The sequence below is a fragment of the Rhinoderma darwinii genome, chromosome 11 (assembly GCF_050947455.1).
Source record: "Rhinoderma darwinii isolate aRhiDar2 chromosome 11, aRhiDar2.hap1, whole genome shotgun sequence".
Taxonomy (NCBI): domain Eukaryota; kingdom Metazoa; phylum Chordata; class Amphibia; order Anura; family Rhinodermatidae; genus Rhinoderma; species Rhinoderma darwinii.
This window is the reverse complement of record NC_134697.1, coordinates 60,234,290-60,258,805: the sequence shown is the minus strand read 5'-3', so window position 1 is coordinate 60,258,805 and position 24,516 is coordinate 60,234,290. Positions and strand designations below refer to the sequence as shown.

General features: G+C 40.7%; 1 protein-coding gene across 25 annotated transcripts in view; it reads right to left on the bottom strand.

Annotated features, from left to right (window-relative positions):
* Window positions 1–24,516, bottom strand: part of CAMK2G (calcium/calmodulin dependent protein kinase II gamma) — a 214,473-nt gene that overhangs the window by 113,620 nt on the left and 76,337 nt on the right. For all 25 annotated transcript variants that reach the window (XM_075841627.1, XM_075841624.1, XM_075841629.1 and 22 more), the window contains exon 3: window positions 4,286–4,345. In XM_075841627.1, the coding sequence (XP_075697742.1) occupies window positions 4,286–4,345 (60 nt within the window). The remainder of the gene's footprint in view (window positions 1–4,285; window positions 4,346–24,516) is intronic.

Sequence of the window (24,516 nt, the reverse complement as noted above, 5' to 3'; positions counted from 1 at the left end):
ATGCACATAGGGGGGTGGTGTGCGGCACTATGCACATAGGGGGGTGGTGTGTGGCGCTATCTACAGCGGTGTGTCTCAGTGCTCTAAGTTTCGGGTCAGTTTTTTTAATAACTTATTTTGACTATGAAATAACAATTAAGTGATAACAAATGTTAAAATGTCAGTGCTTAACGATTTGTTACAATTTTCGTAACTCTGTAACTAAGGGTTAATAAGAGATCACTGCCGGCCTAGCTGTATTTTTACATTGCACACAGAACGGAAATGTTCATTGTGGGGGGTTTCAGCCAAAAGTTTGCTATGGGGAACAGTCTTTCCTAGTTACGCCCCTATTTTCTTTTAACAAAAAGTGCAGAGTGGCATGAAACAGGACAGCGATCGATGGTGGGAGAATGGAACATATTATTAAATATAATTATACGCCAATGTTTTTGACTGTTTCAGTTTTACTGAACTTATTTATAGGAGCCATGACCTGTGACAATATATGCAATAAATGACTGGTGAACAATCTGTTACACCACAATTAAATATTGGTAGGAGGACATTCCGCTAAGTAAAGGAGTCAGGAAATAAGGAGACGGTTTCAAATAATTACACTGACATAAAGAACCGAAGACAAAAGGAGTGGGTTTTACTCCAGAACGTGAATTAAACTGTCTGTTGCACAGAGTATTAATGTGACATCCGTAATAACTGTTTTGACAGCTGAGTGCAAAAAAATAGGTAGGTATCAATCTGACAGCTGTCTGAGCCAATCAATGCGCTCCACGTAAGTAGAGGATACCGACTAGTAAAATTAGAGGTTGCCGTAGTAAGGATGGCAGTCCCTGGCTGGTTCTGGTATTCAAATAGACTGCAAATATGAATGTGATGGAATGCAGGCAGTAAGGCCCCATGCACACGACCGTATTTTTGTCCACCCGTAAATACGGGTCCGGTGTCACACGTTTTTGGCTGCAAAATTACACTGCAGTAAATCGGCAGCTCCTTCTCTCTATCAGTGCAGGATAGAGAGAAGGGGTAGCCCTTTCCGTAATAAAAGTAAAAGAAATCCATACTTACCCGGCTGTTGTCTTGGTGACGCGGCCCTCTCTTGCATCCAGCCCGACCTCCCTGGATGACGCAGCAGTCCAAGTGACCGCTGCAGCCAGTGATTGGCTTGTGATTGGCTGCAGCAGTCACATGGTCTGGAACGTCATCCCAGGAGGCCGGACTGGAGGAAGAAGCAGGGAGTTCTGGGTAAGTATGAATTTATTTTTATTTATTTTTTTACAGCTTTATCTATATTGTGATCGGTAGCCGCTGTCCCTGGTGCTGAAAGAGTTACTGCCGATCATTTAACTCTTTCAGCACCCTGGACAGTGACTATACACGGACGTCGCCTAGCAACGCTCCTGTAATTGCGGGTGCACACACGTAGTCACCCGTAATTACAGGAGCCCCATAGACTTCTATGGGCTGCCCGTGCCGTAATTACGGCCTGAAATAGGACATGTTCTATCTTTTTCAACGGCCCGGACACCTTCACGTAAGCATACAGGGAGGTACCCGTGGCCAATAGAAGTCTATGGGCCCGTAATTATGGGAGTTTTTACGGTCGTGTGCATGGGGCCTAAGTGGTTAATACTTAAAGGCTATGTACACCTTGGAAAACTTTATTTTTAAATAAAAATGTGCATCAGTGTGTTTGGTAATTACTTTTTATTAAAAAAAAATAATTAACTTTTTCAGATACAGCTGCTGGGTATCCTGTATACAGAGCAGCTGAATCCTGCGCTGAGACCTGAATCCATCAGGTCAGCGGAACTGACAGGTTTCCGTGTCGGCGGGTCCCGCGTGTCTCTACCACGCAGGATCCACCAGTTATCTATCACATCGGAGGCCCCATGCACACGACCGTATTTTTCATCCATCCATAAATATGGATCTGTAGTCATTTATAGTCATCCGTAAATCATCCGCATTTACGGAAGGGTGTCCATAAATACGGTACGTATTGCATCAGTAATTACTAATTCCGTTGCGGAAAAACCGTCGTGTTTACGCAACGTGTGAACTGCCCCTAACGGCTTGATCCTGCGTGTCTCTAACCGGACGGATACAGGTTTCACCGCAGGATACAGCTGCTCTTTATGCAGGATACAAAGCAGTTGTATCTCAAAAAGTAAAGATAATTTGTAATAAAAAAGTCATTAGAAAGTTACACCGAAACACACTGATCGACATCATTGAAAACTTTTTTGTTTTATAATAGTGTACATAACCTGTAATACAAGAAGCGTCTAGCAGCCACTTTTACTATATTACGTGGTTACATTTTCTGCCATTTCTTGGTTATACTGGTGGACAACAATTACGGCTATTGTTACCGATACCACAGGGATGGTCACCAGGCTGGAAGGTCTGCCACGCAGATTCACGGTTTAGGCGTGTGGGCAAGCTAGGTGACAACTCTTGTGGGAGAAGTAATAGCGGCCATATTTCTTTGTCATCAAGCTTTCTATTCCTCACAAGAACCAGGTTTGCTGTAAGTGAATGAAAAGATACTTTTTTACATCTGGATTCTGAAACTTGTCCTGATTGCAGAGTTGTTTTTTTTTGTTTTGTTTTTTTTACAAGAGACCGTTCTGATATGCATTCACACAGAGTAGTAATGTTGCGGCAGAGAACTGCACGATTGCCACACTGCAACAATCAGCAGGTAAATAAATGCAGGTTTTTTCTTGTGTGGTTATACTGTGAGTGAGGTCTGTGGAAAAGCCACGCAAATATCTGTGTTTTTTTTCCAGAATTGTAATTTCATGTGGTTTACCTCTCAGCAACATTATCCCGACACATAAATGTACCTTTAATAAGTCGCATACAAATCACGACAGACAGGCAGTCAGTCTCTGGATGTGAACAAGAATCTTTCCATTCACTGACTGCAAGCAGCCTATGAATTAACTGATGATTTCACCAAAGGAAAAAAGGCAAATGTGGTGTTCAAACATCACAGCCTTCATGGTCGTGGGCACCAACTTTAAAGTATGAGCGTGTGTGTGATCTCACCAGCACAACTTCTCTACGATAGAGGAGAGAACACTAACATACTGTACCCCTCTAAATACTGTCTAGAAGTGTGTTTTACATTATAACACACCAAGGGAGAGACAAACATGTGAATTGAAGAATTTTAAGGAAAACTACTCTCAATGTACATCTGGTTAGAAATCGAAAAAACATGCTCCCGGCGCAGGAGTATTTCCTTAGCACAACAACGCCTTTTTTATATGTATATAGTGGGTAGAGTCCCTTCAAAATAAATGGACTTTTTTAATATTGAAGGAAGTCCGGGCTACCTTGTTCCATATAGTCAACTATTCTGTACCACTCGTCCCCCTACACTAACCAATAAAACTCTCAGTGCATTAAATAAATGGAACTTGAAGGGCCCCCCTTCCTGTGAAACAAGTGATGTGTCATCCCTAAAGGGATTAAAAGCATTCTGAGAGCGCTGCCAATGCTCAGCAAGATAAACTCATAATATAACAGCATCTTGTCTCGTCTGAGACTGCGATCCAAGCAATCAGCAGGAACGCCAATAGAAAACATTTTGGCAGAAAGCATTAGTATCCCACAAATATTACAGGACAGGATTGGAAAATGTCATGCCAACGCCGGCATACCACATGCCTTCTGTCCCTACCAGATGATCCATATTTCAGAGCCGAATGTACAAACAAACGCAGAGCATTTCAAGCCCGAGCTCGTGTTCTGCCAGTGACACCCCCCACCCTAACCAGCCAATTGTACAGATAAAGTCTGGTGCAAATAGGAGGCACCTACCATTCTACAACAACGCAGGCTCTGTGCTGACAGCAATGCACCACTAGCACAGAAATATTACTTGTGTTACAGAACATTCCCCCCACACCTCCTACAACAATAAAATATGACTGTCCTCTTCTGTCAAAATGCGATACAGGAAAATCTGACTCACAAACAATATGGACACTATTATAGCTCCCACAGGCCTGGTTACCCAGCTTTCCCAGACTACTGAATGGCAAATCTACCTGGTTATGCAAACATATGACCACCATTGGTCTAATACGACTGCATAGTTAGGCTCTAACCCAGCTAGTCGTACTGCACTCATATCTCCTATTCTCCCCTATGATCTCTAGTGATTAAAATCTTGTCAACCAGCAGCGCCTACTCGTCATCCATAATATTGACCAGAGCTTGTTCACAGGGACTAGACACTTACATGAGTAGATAAAAGAAGAAGAAAACTTACCAATATTTGGATGCTTTAGAAGTCGGCAAATGCGAGCCTCACGCTCCAGTTTCTGGTGGTCTAAAATAGAGGAAGGGAAAGAAGATTTGGTGAATTGTTCATATCAAAACAGTGAAGTTATGAGTTCACACATTTCAAATTCAGCTCTGCTACATCTACCTAAAGCAACTCAAGAACACAGTACTAGTAATGTCTTCTTCATTTGACGGACTCATGAATCTTGCATTTGGTTTATGCATTCTGGTCTATACGAATACTGGAATCAGGAAACTGTCTTATCCATCTATGTGCGGCAACTACTATATAATCTGAGGTCTACTGACCGTTAGTTGTACACTATTGCAAGGGTGCGGTCACATGCGGTAAATGTTGTAGCAGAAATTTTCCTGCGCGTGAAAACCAGTTCCGTTTATATGGTTTGTGGATTTCTGCATGTTCCACTGAGATGAATGGAACAGATTCTCTGCCGCAGAAAATTTCTGCAACAGAATCTGCTGCATGTGACTGAACCCTAAAAATAACCTTCTAAAAAGGAATCCAATCTGTAGGAGTACATGGCAGCAAGTGTTTACTTCACCTATAGCAGGGGGAATTGCATAGTGCATCATTTAAAGTAATGGGTTGTCCGTGCAATTTATGTACGGGACAGGCGCGAGAGCGAGCTTCTCTGCTCCAGCTAATTGATAAAGGTCCTGAATAAGGGACTCCTCTCTAATTGAGAATGCCCATATAAAATGTTTACGTATTAGTATGCTAAGGAGCTCAACACATAAGAACTATAAACTAACAAAAGGAACGAAATGTAAATGTATAAAACTGACAGGATGCCAGGATTCATTGTTATTAGACCACACAAGACAGCTGGCAGATCACAGGCATGTCAAAATAATAATGGTATCGCCTCCAGTTATAATGGTTCAGCTCCGGTGTTTTTGTAAGCGGATGTTTTAGGTGAACTTGTGCATTTAAAGTTAAATAGGGCAATGAGTAAGTACAAGTTCTTATTGGTCATTGCTGCAATGCTAACGGATTTCATTAACCAGTCCCTTCATGCTCCTGATGATTGGAGAATGGTCAATGTTGTACCCATTCATAAGAAGAGTCGTAGAGAAGAAGCTGGTAACTACAGGCCAGTTAGCTTAACATCTGTAGTAGTAAAAATAATTCGAAGCTCTCCTGATAAAGAAAATTGACCACCTAAAAAAAACAAAAAAAAACTTGTTGGACCCAAAACAGTGTGGCTTTACCGAAGACTGATTATGCCAAACTAATCTCATTGTTTTCTTTGACTATGTCCCAAAAGTGTTGGAATGAAGGCGGTGCCGTGGATATCGCCTATCAGGATTTCAGCAAAGCCTTTGATACAGTTGGACCTAAAGTGCTCATACACAAGATATTGAAAATTGAACTTAATCCCTGGATAGTTCTGTGGATTTGCAGTTCGCTAAAAGATTGTGATCAGTGATGTTAATGGTTTTAACTTTTATTATTACTGTTGGCCAAGTATTGAATTGGTATCGAAATCGCAATACTACACTAAGTATCGGTATCGAAGTCAAAATTCTGGTATCGTGACATCCCTAGATTCTCCATGCCCCTTATTAGCTTCGTTGCTCTTCTCCGTATTTTTTCCAACTCCAGGGCATCCTTTCTATAAACTGGAGCCCAGAACTGAACTGCATATTCTAGATGAGGCCTCACTAATGCTTTGTAAAGTGGTAATATTACATCCCTGTCCTGAGAGTCCATGCCTCTTAATACACGACAATATCTTGCTGGCCTTTGCAGCAGCTGATTGACATTGTATGCTGTTATTTAGTTTATGATCTACAAGTACACCCAGATCCTTCTCAACAAGTGACTCCCCCAGTGTAGCCCCCCCCCCCCCTAGGACATATGATGCATGCAGGTTGTTGGTACCCAGGTGCATAACTTTACATTTATCTACATTAAACTTCATTTGCCAAGACGACGCCCAAAACTTAGTTTAAATCCGCTTGCAATTTACAAAACATCTTCCATAGACTGAACTATATTACATAGCTTGGTGTCATCTGCAAAAATAGAAATCGTGCTATTTATCCCATCCTCTATATCATTAATAAATAAGTTGAATAATAGTGGTCCCAGCACTGAACCCTGGGGTACACCACTTATAACCGGGGACCATTCAGAGTAGGAATCATTGACCACAACTCTCTGGATACGGTCCTTGAGCCAATTCTCAATCCAATTACAAACTATACTTTCTAAACCTATAGTGCTTAATTTACCCATTAGATGTCTATGAGGGACAGTGTCAAATGCCTTTGCAAAATCCAAAAACACTATATCCACAGCGGCCCCTCTGTCTAGGCTTCTGCTCACCTCTTCATAAAAACAAATCAGGTTAGTTTGACAACTTCTGTCCTTCGTAAATCCGTGCTGGCGGTCACTCATACTACTATTTTTTGTCACATAATCATGTATATAGTCCCTCAATATAAACTAGGTCTCAAAATAATGTACCGTTAGTTATCGGCTTAACACGGATTACTAACGACACCTATGATCTTGAAGCATTATGGGCTTAAAGGGGGTGTCCAGTCCCCAAAAATCAATGGCCTATCCTCAGGATAGGCCATCAATAGCTGAGGGGTCGGGATCTGACTCAATGTCCCCCACCGATCAGCTGTTTTGAAGTGAGTCCAGCGCTCGTACACGGATGTAGAAGCGATTCACCGGTATTGCAGCCTTGTTCTCCAATTCACTTCAATGGGACAAGAAGGCTGCAATACCTGTGAATCACCACTAAATGTGTGTCGGCAATTCACAAATGAGCAAGAAGAAATTAAGGGGTAGCAGCGCCCGTACGAGATCTGCACCCCCTTCAAAAAAGCTGATAGGGGAGGTTCCTGGGAGCCGGACCCCAACCCATCAGCTATTTATGGCCTAGCATTAGGATAGGCCATCAATTTTTAGGAGCTGGACAACCCCTTTAAAAAGAGAGACCATGCCTCAATGTCTATCCGCATAAGTACAACCCAAGAGTGGGAGATAGTCTAATGCGCAGTATATTAACCTATTAAGAAAATATTTTACTGTACGAGTAGTAGAAGCTTGGAACACACTTACAGCAGATGTGATTGGAGAAACATCAGTAAGTGAATTTAAACATGCATGGGACAAACTTCTATCTATCTAGGATCAAAATAAAAAGGAAATAATAGAAGAGCAGAGTAGGTGTACCATGCGGTCCTTTTCTGCCATCAATCTTTTATGTATCTATGTGGTTATTGGATTTTATTACTTCTTTGCATCACGCTATGCTATGCTACTAGTGCTCTATTACTCTACACAACACAGTATGAAGATCATAACACTGTAAATGTAATTCCAGCAGAGAGAAAGGATTTACGGTTGTCACTAACTCGCGGCTCTGTTCTCTAGGATGATGTCAGCTAGACAGTTCTCGTTACCATATAAAGGTATTGGTAGCAGGACGAAAACTTTTTACACAGGTCATTGCACTTTGTGACGCATTCGAATAATTTTCAGCATAGAAGAGCTTGACACTATTGCTATTGTATCTGAATAGATGACAATTCAATTATTAAGTATTGCCTTGCACGAGTGAAGTGACAAAAGACAGAAAAATGGTCTTCAACAGGACGTCTCCCTGATCCTAGGTTTTGTTAAATGGATTGTCCCATAAGGGTAACCCCCTTTGATAATGCAGTCCTCTGACAATGAGCTGCATGATCACCTCGAGTACTGCAGTGCGACGGTCGCTCTTTTCAGGGTCTCCCTGTCCTGGCTGATCCTTATAGGGAAAGTAGACATGTGTTGTCTTGACAATAGTTTTTGTTTTTTCTTTAAAAAAAAAAAAAAAAACCTACAAACTGGAGTCTCCAACTGTATTTATTCCTTATGGAGTACTTTAGACTTCCTAATAGATAATGAAGAGGCTGTGCTGTTAGCTAAGAAGTGGCCTGAATATGGCACTAGAAGGCCTGGTAACACATTCATACACACCACCACAACTTCTGGTCCTGCTTGAAGATGGTGGTGAGGACCCAGTAGTCCCAAAGCAGATGGGTGGGAATGGTAGAGGATTACAAATCCCCTGCCAGAGTTTCTCTCCAACAAGGACCATTTAAAGTTATTATTCCATTAATATTTGCAACAAGGTGAGTACTTACTGCTTTAATTTCCAATATATAAAACAGTATGCAGTTAGCTCCTAAGCACCCTCTAGTGGTGGCTGAAGGCTGCCAGCATGTTGTCATTTTTTAAATCTATGTCATTGCAGGGTTTTCTGGAACTATCATAAAAATGAAGCTCCAACTGCTATAAAGATTTATTGAGAAATTAAAACAAAGTGTTTTTAAACGGGAAAAAAAAAACAAAAAAAAAACAAACCACAACTTTGGCTCTCATTGAAGAAGCAGGGTTAGCTGAAGACGGGCTCATAGAAACCCATGAGCTCGTATTCAGCGGTCTTTCCGAGAAGATCCGAAGTGAGTCAAACTTATCCCTTTACAACTTAAAAGCTGAGCGATTTTGCCTTTTTGTATCAGCGATTGATAAGGATCACATAACTCGGACCCCCAGTGATAAAAACATCTGACATATCCCTATGACATGTCAAAAGTTTTATGAAATGACAGTTACTTTTTAAACTTGAGAAGACTCCTTTAAAATATACATCTACTTTCATAACACTTTTGACATTTTAGAGAGACATGTCAGAATTTTGATCGTTAGCTGTAGGAGCACTGAGACACGCACGATTCGCTAAAACAAAGCAGCAAAAGCACTCAGATGAGCGCTGCGCCGCTTGATTTCTGATTGGCTCTGCTCAGCTTTCCTCGGAAAGCAGAACAAACATTGTACGGATTCATAGACTTTCTATTTTGCCTGTGCACCGCTCGCTCGTCTTTCCTCAGAAAACCGAGCAGAGAGGATCAGAAATGAAGCAGCACAGCGCTCACCCTAGCGCTTCTGCAGCTTCGTTTCAGTGATTGGTGTGGATCAAAGTTCTCGGACCCCACTGATCAAAACTTCTGACATGTCAGAAGTTTTGATCAGTGTCAAAAGTTTTATGAAAATATAGGTATGCTTTAATAATAAACTTACCTCCTTACTAGAACACAAACCCAAGCACCTGCTTAAGTGTTGAGAACCAACAAGTAAAAAGGCCAAGCGACAATAACTAAAGAAACACAAAACTACAAAGGAGTTGGGTAATTTGTATTCATTCCACCACTCAAAAGTACAGGTTTGTTATGTATAAGAGTTTAGTTAACACAGAAAATTGCTAGTAATACGCTTTTCAATCCCGGCAGCTACAATTAAGCACAAGGCAGCTCAGACAAAGAGGACAATGAACCTACTGCTGTTCTAAGTACGCCATCCGGAATAAAATAAGAGTTGTCGCTGAAGTGTAGGATAAATACATTTATACGTAACAAAAGTCTTCATTAAAGTGTTGTAACGAAAATGACTGATCTGATGAAAGGTTACACTACGGTAAGTCAGATCTACATGAAATTGTGCTCCGCGAGTTACCGGCGTGTAGCGCTGGAGTACAACGGTTTACAAGCAATTCATCTGGGTAATGATGGTAATGATTTACTCATGTATAAGCTGATGATGACTCGATGGGTGCAAATGGGCCATGACATACCGTACTAAACCTAGAACAATGGCAGAACATGGCACATCTTATGTTCAGCTTTGACAGAGGCTACGCACTCCTGATGCGTAATGTGACTTAAGTAACTTGAGTTGCACCATTTTTTCCCCTTTTCTTACACTATTATAAATAAATGGACTGTGACTGTCAGCTGCTATTTTATATGACATTAACGGTGCAGTTGGGTTGCATTCAGCACCACCCAATGGCTTTGTACCAAGACGGTCTTAGAAAAAGTGTCCCCTTTTTGCTGACCGCAACTAATCAGATTCCAGTTTATTTGCTAAACTGCATGTGGAATATGAAATAAGGTCGGTATGGGCAATGAAGACTTTCTGCAGGTCAGTGCTGATGCATGAGGCCCATTGTTGCATTTCTACGAGTCCACATAATAAAGACTACCTTTAGAACAAGTGCTCGAAAAGTTTAAAAAAGAGCTAAAAAGTAAAACTATAAAATAAGATTATTTTCACAGGCTAGTTTAACATGAAAAGTAATAATACAAGATCAACTCTAGCAGATAAAATATTGGTGACGACATAAAAGAAAATTGGAAACACAAAAATAATGGCTCTCACTTTTCCTTCCTTGTTTGGAAAGTACTGGGCACCACTTAAGGGACAAAGCAGGCGTTCTGTCACACAGCAAGTGTAAAAGGAGATGTACTGACTATCCAAGGTCAGACCAGCGAGGGCTGACACCATTGCATCACCATGGCAACCAAACAGGCTGCCCCATACTTGGTATAGCAACACACCAGCCCGAGCCTAAAAGGTTGTCCACACATTTTCAGAGCAGGGCGTGAAACGACATTTAAGAGTCATATAACGCTGGTGTCATGTCTCAGTCTCATGTCCAGCAAACTCCCCTGTGTGCTGCCATGGCAAATTCCTGTAGTAACAGATCTGCTATTCTACACGTCTTACCAACAATTACGTTTGAAGATCTGCTAAACTGGGACACATTAGATAAACGTCACTTACACTGGCACGAGGACACAACCCTGACAGCTTCTGATAAAAACATGTACGTTTTTAAGCCTGGCGAAGAAATCGGTCCGACCTCGAAAACGCATTGCTGGCATTACAAGAAACGTATGTACTTTGTATACTTCGTTTCCGCAATTTTATTTTTGAAACATTGGATTGGCAATCAGTTTAAAAAAAAAAACACCACCACTTTTTCTACCACCAAGTGACAGCGCTGGGGGAATCACTCAGGTTTTTTTCCTGCTCCTCCACTAGTCCATCCTAAAGATGGCTTTTTGGAATCATTTCTTCCTCAAGTACTTAAAGGGGTTGTCTCGTTTTTAAAATCCATTTTTAAATACTGCTGCTAAAAAAAAAAAAACATCTCTCGCTCTGATGGACCTGGTATATCCATGTATTACACAGACAGCCCATTAATTCCAATAGAGAACGAAGACATTATTTTGAAGGTGTTGCAGGGGAATCTAGCGCTGGGCACTGGTTTCACCCATAGGTCACAGCTGATCGCTGGGGGTCCAGGAAGAGAGATAACTGCAATGGTTGGAGGACCCTTCTAACAAAAAGATTGTCAAAAAAGACGACAACCCCTTTAACTGTAGCTACTATCATCTTTATTGTATGTAAAAGCGAATTCGTACTAGGCACCGCGTAACATTTTCACATCACTTTTACATGACTTTTTCTGCAAAAACATCAGATCACCATATAAAACCGTTTCATATATAATTCAGTTTATTTGTTCTTAATAAAAAAAAAAATGGCTTTGGAAAGCTGTATATAAAAATAAAAATAAACACTAACAAAATATGTATACCCTGCAGCAGTCCTCAGGTTAAAATGGTCTTACTGTCTTCCAAGTCCACGTGGAAAAGGACTACCATGCATGCCAGTATATCAAAATATGGTGGCATACGCAGTTTTTTTTTTATATGCGGCGTCTGTATTAAAAAAAGATGCCCATCAGATGCCATATTGTGACTACGTTTACTCCTATAGGCCATAATTTCAGTGCTTCTAGGGGAACATTGATATTGGAACCTCACACAAAACTAAGTGATATGTAGTTACCTATTCCACACCATATTATGGGCCAAACTGGCCATGGTTTTGAGCCATTAGTCAAAGATGTTAAACTAAAAATTTCTTAACCCAAAGCTTGCTCTCCTGCACTGTGTTCTATAGCAGCGATCCCCAACCACTAGGCAGCAGACCAATACCGGGCCGTGGATCATTTGGTACCGGGCTGCAGTATCCGGTATCCGCCCCGGTGGCCGCAGGGTATCCCTGCTGAAAAATCGCACCAAATTGTAGTGCAGTTTTTCACCCGGAATGTCAGCTGTGGAAAACTGCAGCATTAGCCAGCCTGCTAGCAGGCCGGCCTCCTGAGATGACGTTTTACTGTGATTGGCTGCGGCGGCGGTCACATGGGACCAAAAGTCATCCCAGAAGGCCAGCCCTATGACGTCATCCAGACTTGCCTCCTGGGATGACGTTTCATCCAATGTGACGGCCGCTACAGCCTGTGATTAGCTGCAGTGGTCACATGGGATAAATGGTCATCCATGAGGCCGCCTGGAGGAAGAAACAGACTTCTAAGTAAGATATTTTTTTCTTTCCGAGTTGCGTTTTTTGCAATGAACGCAACAACTGCTATTTGTTGTGGGTTTAACCTCCCTATTGAAATTAAATGGTGAAAACCCGCAACAAAAAAGTAGCATTTAGGCAAATGCATTTGACATGCTGCAAAATAAAACTCGGCACCGCATGTTAATTTGAGCGTTTTTGTCCGCTCTCTACTCACGCAGCGTGTGGATGAGATTTGTTCTCTCATCCACTTTGCTGCTACAGTATTATGCTGCGGATTTTTCTTAACAAGTTCCGTTGCGGAAAATCCGCAGTATTTATGCAATGTGTGAACTGACTAAACTCAGAAAGACCCCACCCACCTGCCGGTCCGTGGAAAGATGGCCTTGCATGAAACTGGTCCTTGGTTAAAAAAAGGTTGCGGACCGCTGTTCTACGGAACAGTTCTCTGTCATAGAAAGAACTAAGTTCAAAAGTAACCTTTCAAATCTGGAACGAACATGAAAATTCCAAGTAAAACAACTAGCACAATATTAAACATTAGTTCCATTTCCATCAAATGTTTCCAAATAAATCGGAATGCTCATATTACAATATTGTCTAGAAGGGCAGACGTGGCAGATGTGATGGTGCACAGCGTCTCAAAATCTAATAGTTCTCTAGAAAGGAGGAACAAACGTAATATGAAAGTATTAGATTTCGCAGAAAGACAAGACTTGTGACACTGTAAGCACATATTCTGGCTGTAGACTTTCAGGATCCAAGGGGATATTGATTGACAGGGATTTCATTGCTTACAGCTTAATTTTTCACCCCTTGATTGAGAATGAGGAGAAGTGGGGGTATTTCTCCAACCGCAAGTACGGACAGCCACAAACTGATCATTCGGTTCTTAACTTATATTATCATGTCAAATAAAATGTGGTGTTAACCATATAGACTAAAATGGACCATAAACGAGGAGCAGGCACCACTAGAGCGAAAAAAGGGGTGCAATACAAGCGTCATATAGACTGGGCTCACAAAATAACCTGGTACAGTATATATAATCTGGCACAGTGTAGAATAAACTAAAGTAGTTGACAAGGAGTCATGGGGGATACAACTAGCATGAGGAGCTTTAGAAACAAGCGTTCTAGAAAAAAATCCAACTGAACATAGAGAGGACGTACAAACTCCGTGAGAACGTTACTCTGGTCAGGAATCAAACCTACGTCATTGGCATTGAAAGGTGGAACTTACAACCACAATGCCAATCTATTTTGATGCAGATGTGAACGAGGCCTAACACATAGAAAAGAGTATAAGGAAAATGTTTTCATGCTTGAATCTAGTGACCGCAATGGGCCTGCACGAATTCTCACACAACAGGAGGCTTCTATGTACATCAAAGAAGTCACAAGCAATGACATGCACAGGTAGGAGCACTACAAAAAGGCACAGGTGGGACGATTTTAAAAACATCAATTTAACCTCAAGCACAAAAAAATCTTTAAAGTGACGTTCCACCTCTAACACGGTCTATATTGTGTATTGTTTTTATAGTGTACAAACAAACTTGCTAAAACTCTCTGTGTGCCAATTATTACTTTTCTGAGAGATCAACGGGAAGGTCTGGAACCACGGTAACGCTATAAAATGTGCAAGACGTACTAAAAGGCAACCCTAAATTAGGCTCTGTTCACACTAGAGCTTTTTCTCTCCATGATAGGCCAGTTTCAGATGATCAGAATGCTAGGGTTCACATTATGGCTGCCACAACCAGATCCTGCTCAATTCTACAGGACTAAAAACTTATATCACTATAGTGATCCAAGTTCAATTCAGTAGAACCACGAACTACATGTAATATGGATATAGCAAAAAAAATATTTACAGTAAATGCCACTGACGATGTGTCGACTCCTAGCCAATAGGGCACCGCTAATTGGAAGATAAACCAGAGAAATGCCACAATAAGGTATACAAATTAGCCATAAACTATGAAAGGCCAGCAAAACAAGAGATCTTTTGGTCTCATTAACGGACCATACTTTTAGGCCTCATGCACATGACCGTAAGTGTTTTTATTATCTGCAAAGACGGCTCTGACAGATACACATCTGTAGCCGTCCGCAATTGTGGAAGCGCCCATAGACTTCTATGGACGAGTCCATGCTGCAATAGCAGACAAGAACAGGACATGTTCTATATTTTGCGGATCATTTCTACGGCCTGGACATCAATCTGTAAATATACGTAAAGTGTTTGTGGCCAATAGAAATGAATGGGTCCGCAATTTCATCTGTAATACCTGATCCGTAATTAGGGATGAAGCCTAATGCACGATAGCCTGTATCGCTTCCACAGACTACAGACTGCTGCAATCTGTCTCCTAAGGGTAAAAAGGCCACGAAAATTGCGAGTGGCACAAAATAAGTCTGAAAATCAGGAGCCGTTTTCTCTTGAAAACAGCCCCGTATTTTGAGACGTTTTTGACTCTGCGTGTGAACATACCCTTATATTGGAACCAGAGGGAAACCCAAGGAGAACTGAATCTTCCTGGCAGCAATTTCAATACTTTCATTATGTTCCTGCAGCAAATGGGAAACATTCTGAAATGTAAGATGGACTTCAACCCTAAAATACTTTTCCCAACTAATAGTTTCTAAGCTAGGCCTGTGTTATGTTACTAATAATAAAATGATGATGGCGCTTTATCTGAAAGTCAATTATTTCTTAATATTTTGCCAAGTTTCTTTTTAGCGCCACACTTGGTAAAGACACAATAAGAGGCAAAACCTCACACTGCATCAAATAAAAGCCGTGGATACATAGGACCAATAGTCTCATTTGGAATAACTGGTAAAAGACAGGAGGAGGCAACTATTTTTTTTTTCTTCCCGGCTGCCGTTTGCATAACGCAATACGCAGGAGGTGATTTCTGTTTAGATGGGACAAGACATTTTGAAAAATTCTGTCCCCTTGAGACATGAGGTGAGTGAGATCTCCTCACATCCTATTACCTTCCCAAAAACATCCAGTCAATATTAGCAAAATGGCTTTTTAATGCTCCTCAAAGTGGTCTGTTATGTTCCCTTTTACTCTGCCTCTGGCTTTACAGGCACTTAGAGCCGCCCTAAATAATTAATATTTCACCGCTTCTGACCAGGCAAGTAGCGGGGCTCGATTAGTGTTTGCAGCCTGGTAATGTTTTGTTTCAAGCATCAAAAAGATGAAATCAAATGCATCTGCATTACAGTGGCATCCCTGCCTTACCCGCGCTGTTATATCATAAACCCATTCATGATTCAGCCAGAGAGTAAGGCGGCATGGCCCATTACGAGAAGAAACAACCAGCAGGGTTAAGGGTGTAAAAGGTCATATATATGCATGGTAAATGAAGAGGCCCGAGAAACAGTGACATCATAAAGAGGATACGCTGCAATCGGATTTTCCTTATTCTTGTTTATTTATGTTGCAAAATAAGAACGATCTTATCCCCTCCCTGACATGTTTAACTACTTAAATGCTGTGTTCAGTAGCAATTACAACATCTAAACCGTTAAAAAGAGGGGGACACCCACCACCACAATCGCATTGACCCACAGGATAAAGGTTAAAAACAAAAACTATAGAGAAAAGAACAGTTCTTTTTCTAATTCCACCCCTCAAAGATTTTTTTTATTCAGTTTCTCCATTCATTATATGGTACATTAAATGGTGCTATTAAAAACTACAACTTGTCCCACAAAAAACAAGCCCACAAACAGCTATGTTGATGGAAAATGGGGAGGCTATCAGTAGGGAATTAAAAAAACAAAAAACGAAACGCCATCGCATATTTACTGGCTCCTACGCTGGATTGCGCCACCCATTTATAGTCACAGAATGCCATATTAAGAGAATTCTCAAGATTTAAATAAATATATACCGTAAAGTAACTCAAACATTTTTGATACTGTTATTTTGACACCATAGCATACCACAACTCGTTGACTGTTGTAGTCTGCTTACAGGGGTTGTCCAGGACAAAACAGGGTGCAGACAGGGGATGTGATAAAATAACAAAATAAGTAATATTCACCTGGTAAAAACACTGCCGAGCCGGTGTTCTGGCAATCAGTGTACTATTTCAGTAAGCGATGATGTCCCGTTCCATCCATGTGACTGCTGCAGTCAATCACTGGCTTCTCCGATGACGCATTGTTCTTGCCAGCATAACCGCTGAGGCCAGTGGTGACTGGCTGCAGCCGTCACATGGATGGAACGAAACCGGATGACGCAAAACTTTACTGAATTCTTACCATGACAAATGATATAACTTAAAACGCAAAGTTAAGGGTGGACACATCTGGATTCAAGATCTGAAAACAATTACTTGTAAAGTCTCATACAAGGTATTCATATGGTTCATCGACACAACCAGTAACCAACAGAACCAAATTGTTTACTTTATCTATGAAAAACTATTACAAGGTAAAAGAATGTTCTCATGATAAATAGGCTGAAAAAGTACACGGTACTATTTGCTTCAATATTACCCATCAAAGACCACTGTAAAAAAAAGCTGGTGCTACAGGGAACCATGACCATATCCAAATACACCCCTATTCTTCAAACGCCAAAAACTTGGCTGCTTCCTAGTAACTGGCAAGAGACTATTTAGCATGAAAAAAAAATAATGTGGGAAAAGTCATAAAGGTCCATGAGGAACGGACACCAAAAGAGTAGAAAAACTGAATTCTAAACTAGTGGCCCTCCATTTAGATTAGTCATCAGAATAAGATTCCCTCACACTCCTTCTCTTCGTGTCCGTCATACACGGATACTGGCTGGTGACCGGCTCATGCAGCTTTATGTTACTACCGCATGTGTATAAAAATGGCCGGACCATTGTACAGAACAAACACTATTACACTTTGTGTCTCCCTTATGTCCTCATAGATTGTAAGCTCTTGCGAGCAGGGTCCTCACTCCCCAGGTTTGAATTGTAAATGAACTTTGTCACTATGTAATGTCTGATATTGTTTGTTTCATGTTCCCTCTAAATTGTAAAGTGCTGCGTAATATGTTGGCGCTATATAAATAAAGATTATTATTATTATTATTATTAGTGTAAATGAGCCAGCAAGGGAAGTGGAAGAAAGAAAGCCAACTTGACGTCACTGTAAAAAATATAGAGCAAAGTATAGGAAATCAAGAGAATCTGTAATCTTTTTATGTTAGAGATTTCCTGTATATGATAAACTAACATGGATTCTTAGTATAAGGTAATAATTGGTGGTGCTGCTCCTACAACAACACTACCCAAGTTGTAAAAATTAAAATTAAAAAGAGCTTACTTAAAGGGGCTTGCCCCTACTAGGGCATAAGAACATCATAGAAAGTGATTCCCCCGCTTAGTACCCCTCCTCTATGAACCAGAGTGATGTGCCGTAAACAAGCGGTAGGAAAAATAAGGAGACGGCACAAACGTCACCTGGCAAAAAAATCGGCAGTTTGCGTTGGATTTTAGGAGTTGGAGACTATTTGAGCTCTGTGGCGGCTATTATAGGACGGCGGTGGTCTGTAATGAGACAACCCCTTTAAAAAAAAAAAAAAGGACACCACATATTCAGTATAGAAGAATACTATCTATTTTTCTGTGTAAGCAGCCATTGTTTTTCAATAGTATGACTAGCAAAAAGTCAACAAAAAATGTCTTCCCCCCCCCCCCCCCATGATCACTACTTCATCGCTGAACATTTATATACATAGTGTGGATGAGGTTAGTGGCTCTTTTAATAAGCTGTGGCATTTAGGACTAAAGGAGCTATAGAAGTGAAGCAGAAAATGTCAAGAGGTTAACCATCCTGTGACAATTGTTGGTCTAGTACTTGAGTGGGAAATACGACAGGGCCAGTTGGCGGTCAATATATTTACCAAGTGTCATTAAAAAAGGAAGTCAAATTGTCATAGGTCAGCAAAAATGTGGCAGTTGTCAACCATGGTTAATCATGTGACAGGTGAGGCGACAGGGAACACACATAGGTGGTGGTGCTGCGGACATTCCGCCATGATATTTCATGTGGAGAGATAGGTTGGTAGCCTGTGAAGTCATGTTTATGTTGTGCTTGATATTTTACGCCTGTTGTACTATGCACATTGCAGCAGCCCTTTAGACTTCCCAGCAGTAACATATGCGCTTGACCCACACTCTCTGGTTGTAAACTTGTACTGAAATCCATGTGTAGGAATGCAGAGCTTAACCCCTTAACGGTAACCTAAGTCCACCCAATACAGACTTAGTAACAAATAAAAACATAATTCGTAACCTCTCGGTTATTACATTTGCCAGAAGTCTTGGAACACCAAGAACGTCTACCTAGTGCTATCGGCTCTAAAACCAGATGCTTACCACTTGTCCCAAAAGGGTCTAAAGGCCCAAGAAAAGGCTGGATTAGAACCTCTGTTTGATATAAAGGCTTGTGCCTTGTCTATCACGTAACCCTTGAACAATTTACAAATGATTATTTACTACAAGATCTAAAAGTGGCAGCAGACAAAAATGTTTTCAAAAAGTTCTACTCTGCTCGAAGCCAGGACCATCAAAGTTTTCCCTTTGGCTGATCGTATTACCATCTGAAGAAAAAACAAAAAAAGTCACCAGTAAAGTAAAAGACCCTGAGTTTTCCCTCAACTATACAGGCATTTCTTAGTATCTGTTTGGTTTCTTCACGGTTTGGCTTCCAAAAATGGCAAACCTTTAGGGCAACCGTTACGGCTTCTATAGGAGGAGTCACCCAGCTTTTGTGGACTTCGAAATAAAAAAATTGCGTAGTTAGGGAGCAACACAGGGTTGTCATTGTGGAAAAAGGGCAAAATAATGATTCACTGTCATAGTAGATACTTTTGTAAGAAGGCACTGAATTCAGGACTATCAGCACTATACTATGGGTAAAGAAGTAAAAAAAACAAAAAAAAAAAAACAGCATGGATTTTTTCCCCAAATCAAATAAGTGAATACAGATTCACACTAACATCAGAGGGGTCCATTTTTAACCAAAAACTAGAAGGATCCAAATGGGATAGAAAGAGGAAAGCATTGCTATAGCTTTTCTTTTCTTAATAAGAGGCTGAACTGAATAGACAAATGTCTATTTTTTGCCTTACAAACTATGACGTGTTTCTACCCCTAAAATCAGTTTGTTTTTGCTTGAATCCGAGAAATCATTTACTTATTACCACTCTTTATACCAACTGTCCAGTTCTGGTGTATGACGAATACTTAGAACTTGCTCATTTTGTCAGTGATTATTTGCACTCACATAGACATGAAAGCCTGAAACCGAGAGCATTCCCCAAAGCGACTAAGCCCAAGATCTGTCAGTCAGCATGAAATACAAGCATAACCATGCCCTGTTTTTCTGTTAATCTATTTCTATTTTCAGGCTTTATGCTGCTCTTGGAGAGAACCGATAAATCCTAGGACTACACTACTTATTAATTAAATGGCAAGGAGAGACGACTGCAGCTTTAAGACCTTAGCGCAGCAGAAACTGACGAATGAACAGAGAATCCAGGATTTACCACCTCCTTGGACAACCACCAAAAACATGTCTTAATCCCTTCTAGAAATCAATCTGCTCTCCATGCCAACGCTCCCTGTGCCCAGCCAATTTCCTCCGCAGCACAAGGGGAGGGTCAGACCGTGAGGGAAAGAGAGAAACAGCTTCAATGTACCCTTAGCAGCAGCTGCAGAAAGCACCATTGCAGAGGCAGCATTTGTTGGGGACTTGTCATAACAATGAACTTGAGTCTACTCTGTTACAAGTCCTTGTAGGGTGTTGAAGGCCAGCAGCTCCCACACAGGGGCCAGGCATTTCATCAGTCAAATATGGGAAAGCAAGCTGAAAACACGCACTGTATTTCTGCCTTCCTCCCCATCGCACCCATAAATTTCAAAAGCACAAATGTTGCGCACTGAAGCACGTTTATAACAGGGACCGGTAGCCACGGATCACTGTACAACACTAAAGGACTTGAGCGTTACAGAAGACGAGCCTGGAGGTTTATCTATCAGAGAAGTCCAACCTGCTCACTGCAAAGAAACGCTATTCTCTTCAGTACCCTGGCTCATGCATAATAACTGCAGCTACAGGAGCGAACACAAATAGTATAATACACAAATTATCTGTATATCCCTATACGAAATCACATCAAGAAGTGTGAGCACCAGTTTCCGAACTGTCTAGAAGAACTAGCTGCTCAATAAGCTTCCATTTCAACAATTTAAGCAATAACTAATATAAATAACTGTCCACAGAAATATTATTCATGAAGAAACAACCCAATAGTGGACTAAAAAAAATAAATAAAAAAATGTTGGGAAATAAAAATATTCTTAAAAAGGGACAATCCAAGTAAAACCAAAATATCTTTGTATAAAATGTTTAAAGTGGTCCTCTTATCAAGTGTTTATAAATTCTATTCAGTTATATCTGTTTCTTGAAAATCTTCCGGTTATCCAGCAGTAATATAGAAGGATACATTACTACAACACTAGACCATTTTCTATTCGGTTAGCCAACATGACAGCCATATTGCTTTATGTATTTTCTAAAACTAGTATTCCTGGTCTAGGTTTATTGATGCATAGCCTGGCATATTTCAGGAAGAAATGCTCATTACATTTTCATTTTTGAAGTAACATCTCATGTTTAATTTTAGGAAGAACACTACAGAAGACATCAGGGTAGACGACGAGCTCATGACCGCCTAGTTCTTAGCATCCTAGGTTCCTCCCAGGGATCAATCTATATTTAACTGCCTCCTAGTTCTCTAGTCTCACCAGGGCCATGAATAGCACGGCTTGTGTATTTAGTCTATAGGATGTACTATGTTAGTGACACAATATTAACATTTTACAAGCAAGTTGCAAGTATAACACATACGTTAATTAAGCAAGGAATCCGCTGCTCCAAATGGCAAAGGGTAGTCTTAATAAGCCAAGGTTAAAATTCCAAAACATACAAAAGGTAGTCAGAACTAAAAAAAAAAAAAAAATCTCAAATCCTACTATAGACAGCAATACAAACAAACAAGCTTGGCAAATTACGAAACCAGAGAACGAGATTAAAAGAACAGCTTTAAAAAAACAGGAGCAGACCTTGTCAGAGGAAAAAAAAAATTCCCTAATGGAGTCCATTCCCATAAAACAGACAAACAAACATGCCAGCAAAAAAAAAAAAAAAAAATAAGACTATCAAGTACATACCGCTACTGTCCTAACTAGATTCACATTAGAAAATACCATCGCCACAAAGGCCATAATATAGCCATATTTATTATTTCTATTTCGGCCAACACTAGAACCCATTACTGGCTGCAGGGGACACGTGGGGCCACCAGAGCAGCGACGCTGAAGCGGCGGGGATTTAACCGGTGAATAACGTGTTCTTTAGTCGTTTTTCTGCTGCCAGTTTTTTCTCAATGTGTTTTTTCATATGAATGTGCAACTTTCATACAACTTTTGCATGATAAAATGAGACACGAGGTGCAAAAATATGGCGCACGGCTGCATTTGACGTTGAGCCACCATTTACAGTTTCCAATTGGATACAGTATAAAATTGCCAAAGACCAAATCATTCAGCAGGTGCAGCCACTGAATATTCATTCACAGATCATTTTGTTAGTATAAAAAGGAAATTACTAAAGGCCCACGCACACTACCGTAAAACTTGTCCGTATCTACCTTCTCTAAAAAAAATAGGATGTCCCATTTTATTTTACGGACAGTGCTCCCATACTTTAGAAGACGGCTATTTATACACAGAAAAAGCTGAGTACACAGCCAGGTGTATATAAAATATAACAAATTTTATTGATTACACATAAAAACAAACATTTTAAAAAGGTACATGAAATGGAGAGACTCTATAATATTGGAAATACAAGTAAGCAGGTTATCCAAGCATATATGGCAATGAGTATTGCACTATATTCCTTACATTAAGGATATATGAGATGGGAGGTGTATTATCTTATAGGCAAATAGTTCCTCATGTGAACACCCATGAATAATAGACATAATAGTCCGGGGGGGGGGCGATTTTTCAAAGAGGGGGAGAGGTTGAATGTCATAAATGTTTGTAGAGAACCTTACCCATGTCAATAGTCCTGGAAGCCTGGGTGGCTTGTATCAAACCAGCCATGCCCGTAATCACAGACTATGCATGGGGTCTAAGTTTAAACTATCAAAATCCGGTAAATTACTTAACATGTGAGACATGTTCGACTGTTAATGGAAAATCTGTATATGTACAGCCTACCGGTCATAGTAGATCTATCCAACCTTACACAAATACAGACCCATACATTAACAACCATTAGAGGTGTTCTAAAAAATAAAAAATAAATAAATGTTTGATTAAATAAAGGGAACAAATGTAGGGTGATCAATCTACCAGCTATAAGTGGTTATAGACTTAAAGAGGCTCTGTCACCAGATTTTGCAACCCCTATCTGCTATTGCAGCAGATCAGCGCTGCAATGTAGATTACAGTAACGTTTTTATTTTTAAAAAACGAGCATTTTTGGCCAAGTTATGACCATTTTTGTATTTATGCAAATGAGGCTTGCAAAAGTCCAAGTGGGCGTGTTTAAAGTAAAAGTCCAAGTGGGCGTGTATTATGTGCGTACATCGGGGCGTTTTTACTACTTTTACTAGCTGGGCGTTCTGACGAGAAGTATCATCCACTTCTCTTCAGAACGACCAGCTTCTGGCAGTGCACAGACACACAGCGTGTTCTCGAGAGATCACGCTGTGACGTCACTCACAGGTCCTGCATCGTGTCGGACGAGCGAGGACACATCGGCACCAGAGGCTACAGTTGATTCTGCAGCAGCATCGGCGTTTGAAGGTAAGTCGATGTAGCTACTTACCTGCGAACGCTGATGCTGCTGCAGAATCAACTGTAGCCTCTGGTGCCGACACGATGCAGGACCTGGGGCAGGAAGTGAGTGACGTCACAGCGTGATCTCTCGAGAACACGGCTGTGTCTGCACTGCCAGAAGCTGGGCGTTCTGAAGAGAAGTGGATGATATGAACGCCCAGCTAGTAAAAGTAGTAAAAACGCCCCGATGTACGCACATAATACACGCCCACTTGGACTTTTACTTTAAACACGCCCAGTTGGACTTTTGCAAGCCGCATTTGCATAAATACAAAAATGGTCATAACTTGGCCAAAAATGCTCGTTTTTTAAAAATAAAAACGTTACTGTAATCTACATTGCAGCGCCGATCTGCTGCAATAGCAGATAGGGGTTGCAAAATCTGGTGACAGAGCCTCTTTAACTACAGCTACGAATAGTTATACCAATGGTGTGATTGGTTCCTGAACCGATGTAGGACATGATTTACATTTTTCTCGCTCTTTGGTGAGAACTTGTAAGATCATAGAATTCATTAGGCTATCAGATGAAAAAACGCACCGCACTGCTAGTCCGATGATTAGGGGTAAATCTTCCCATCTATGGCCAGCTTAAGAAAGTATCAGGTAAAAGGGACATATAATTGGTTACGTTTTATTACGTTTCTTCAATACACCTGATAAGCCGTATTGAAATAAGTATATTTGCAATTGACAAGGAATGTTTGTTTTGGCGGCAGTACGCCCTGTTTATTGGACGGAGTAAGGACAATAATGCAGGCAAATGATCAACAAAGAACAGACGGTAATCCTCCTTACTGCCTTATATGTGATACCGCTTCTTATGTTTAAGGAATGGTCATAAACCCTGACATAACACAAAACTAAAACCGACACGGACATATTTTTGTAATCTTAAAGAGTCTCACCACATTATAAGTGGCCTATATTGTACATGATGTGATCGGCGCTGTAATGTAGATTACAGCAGTGGTTTTTATTTAGAAAAACGATAATTTTTTACGGAGTTATGACCTATATTATCTTTATGCTAATGAGTTTCTTAATGGACAACTGGGCGTGTT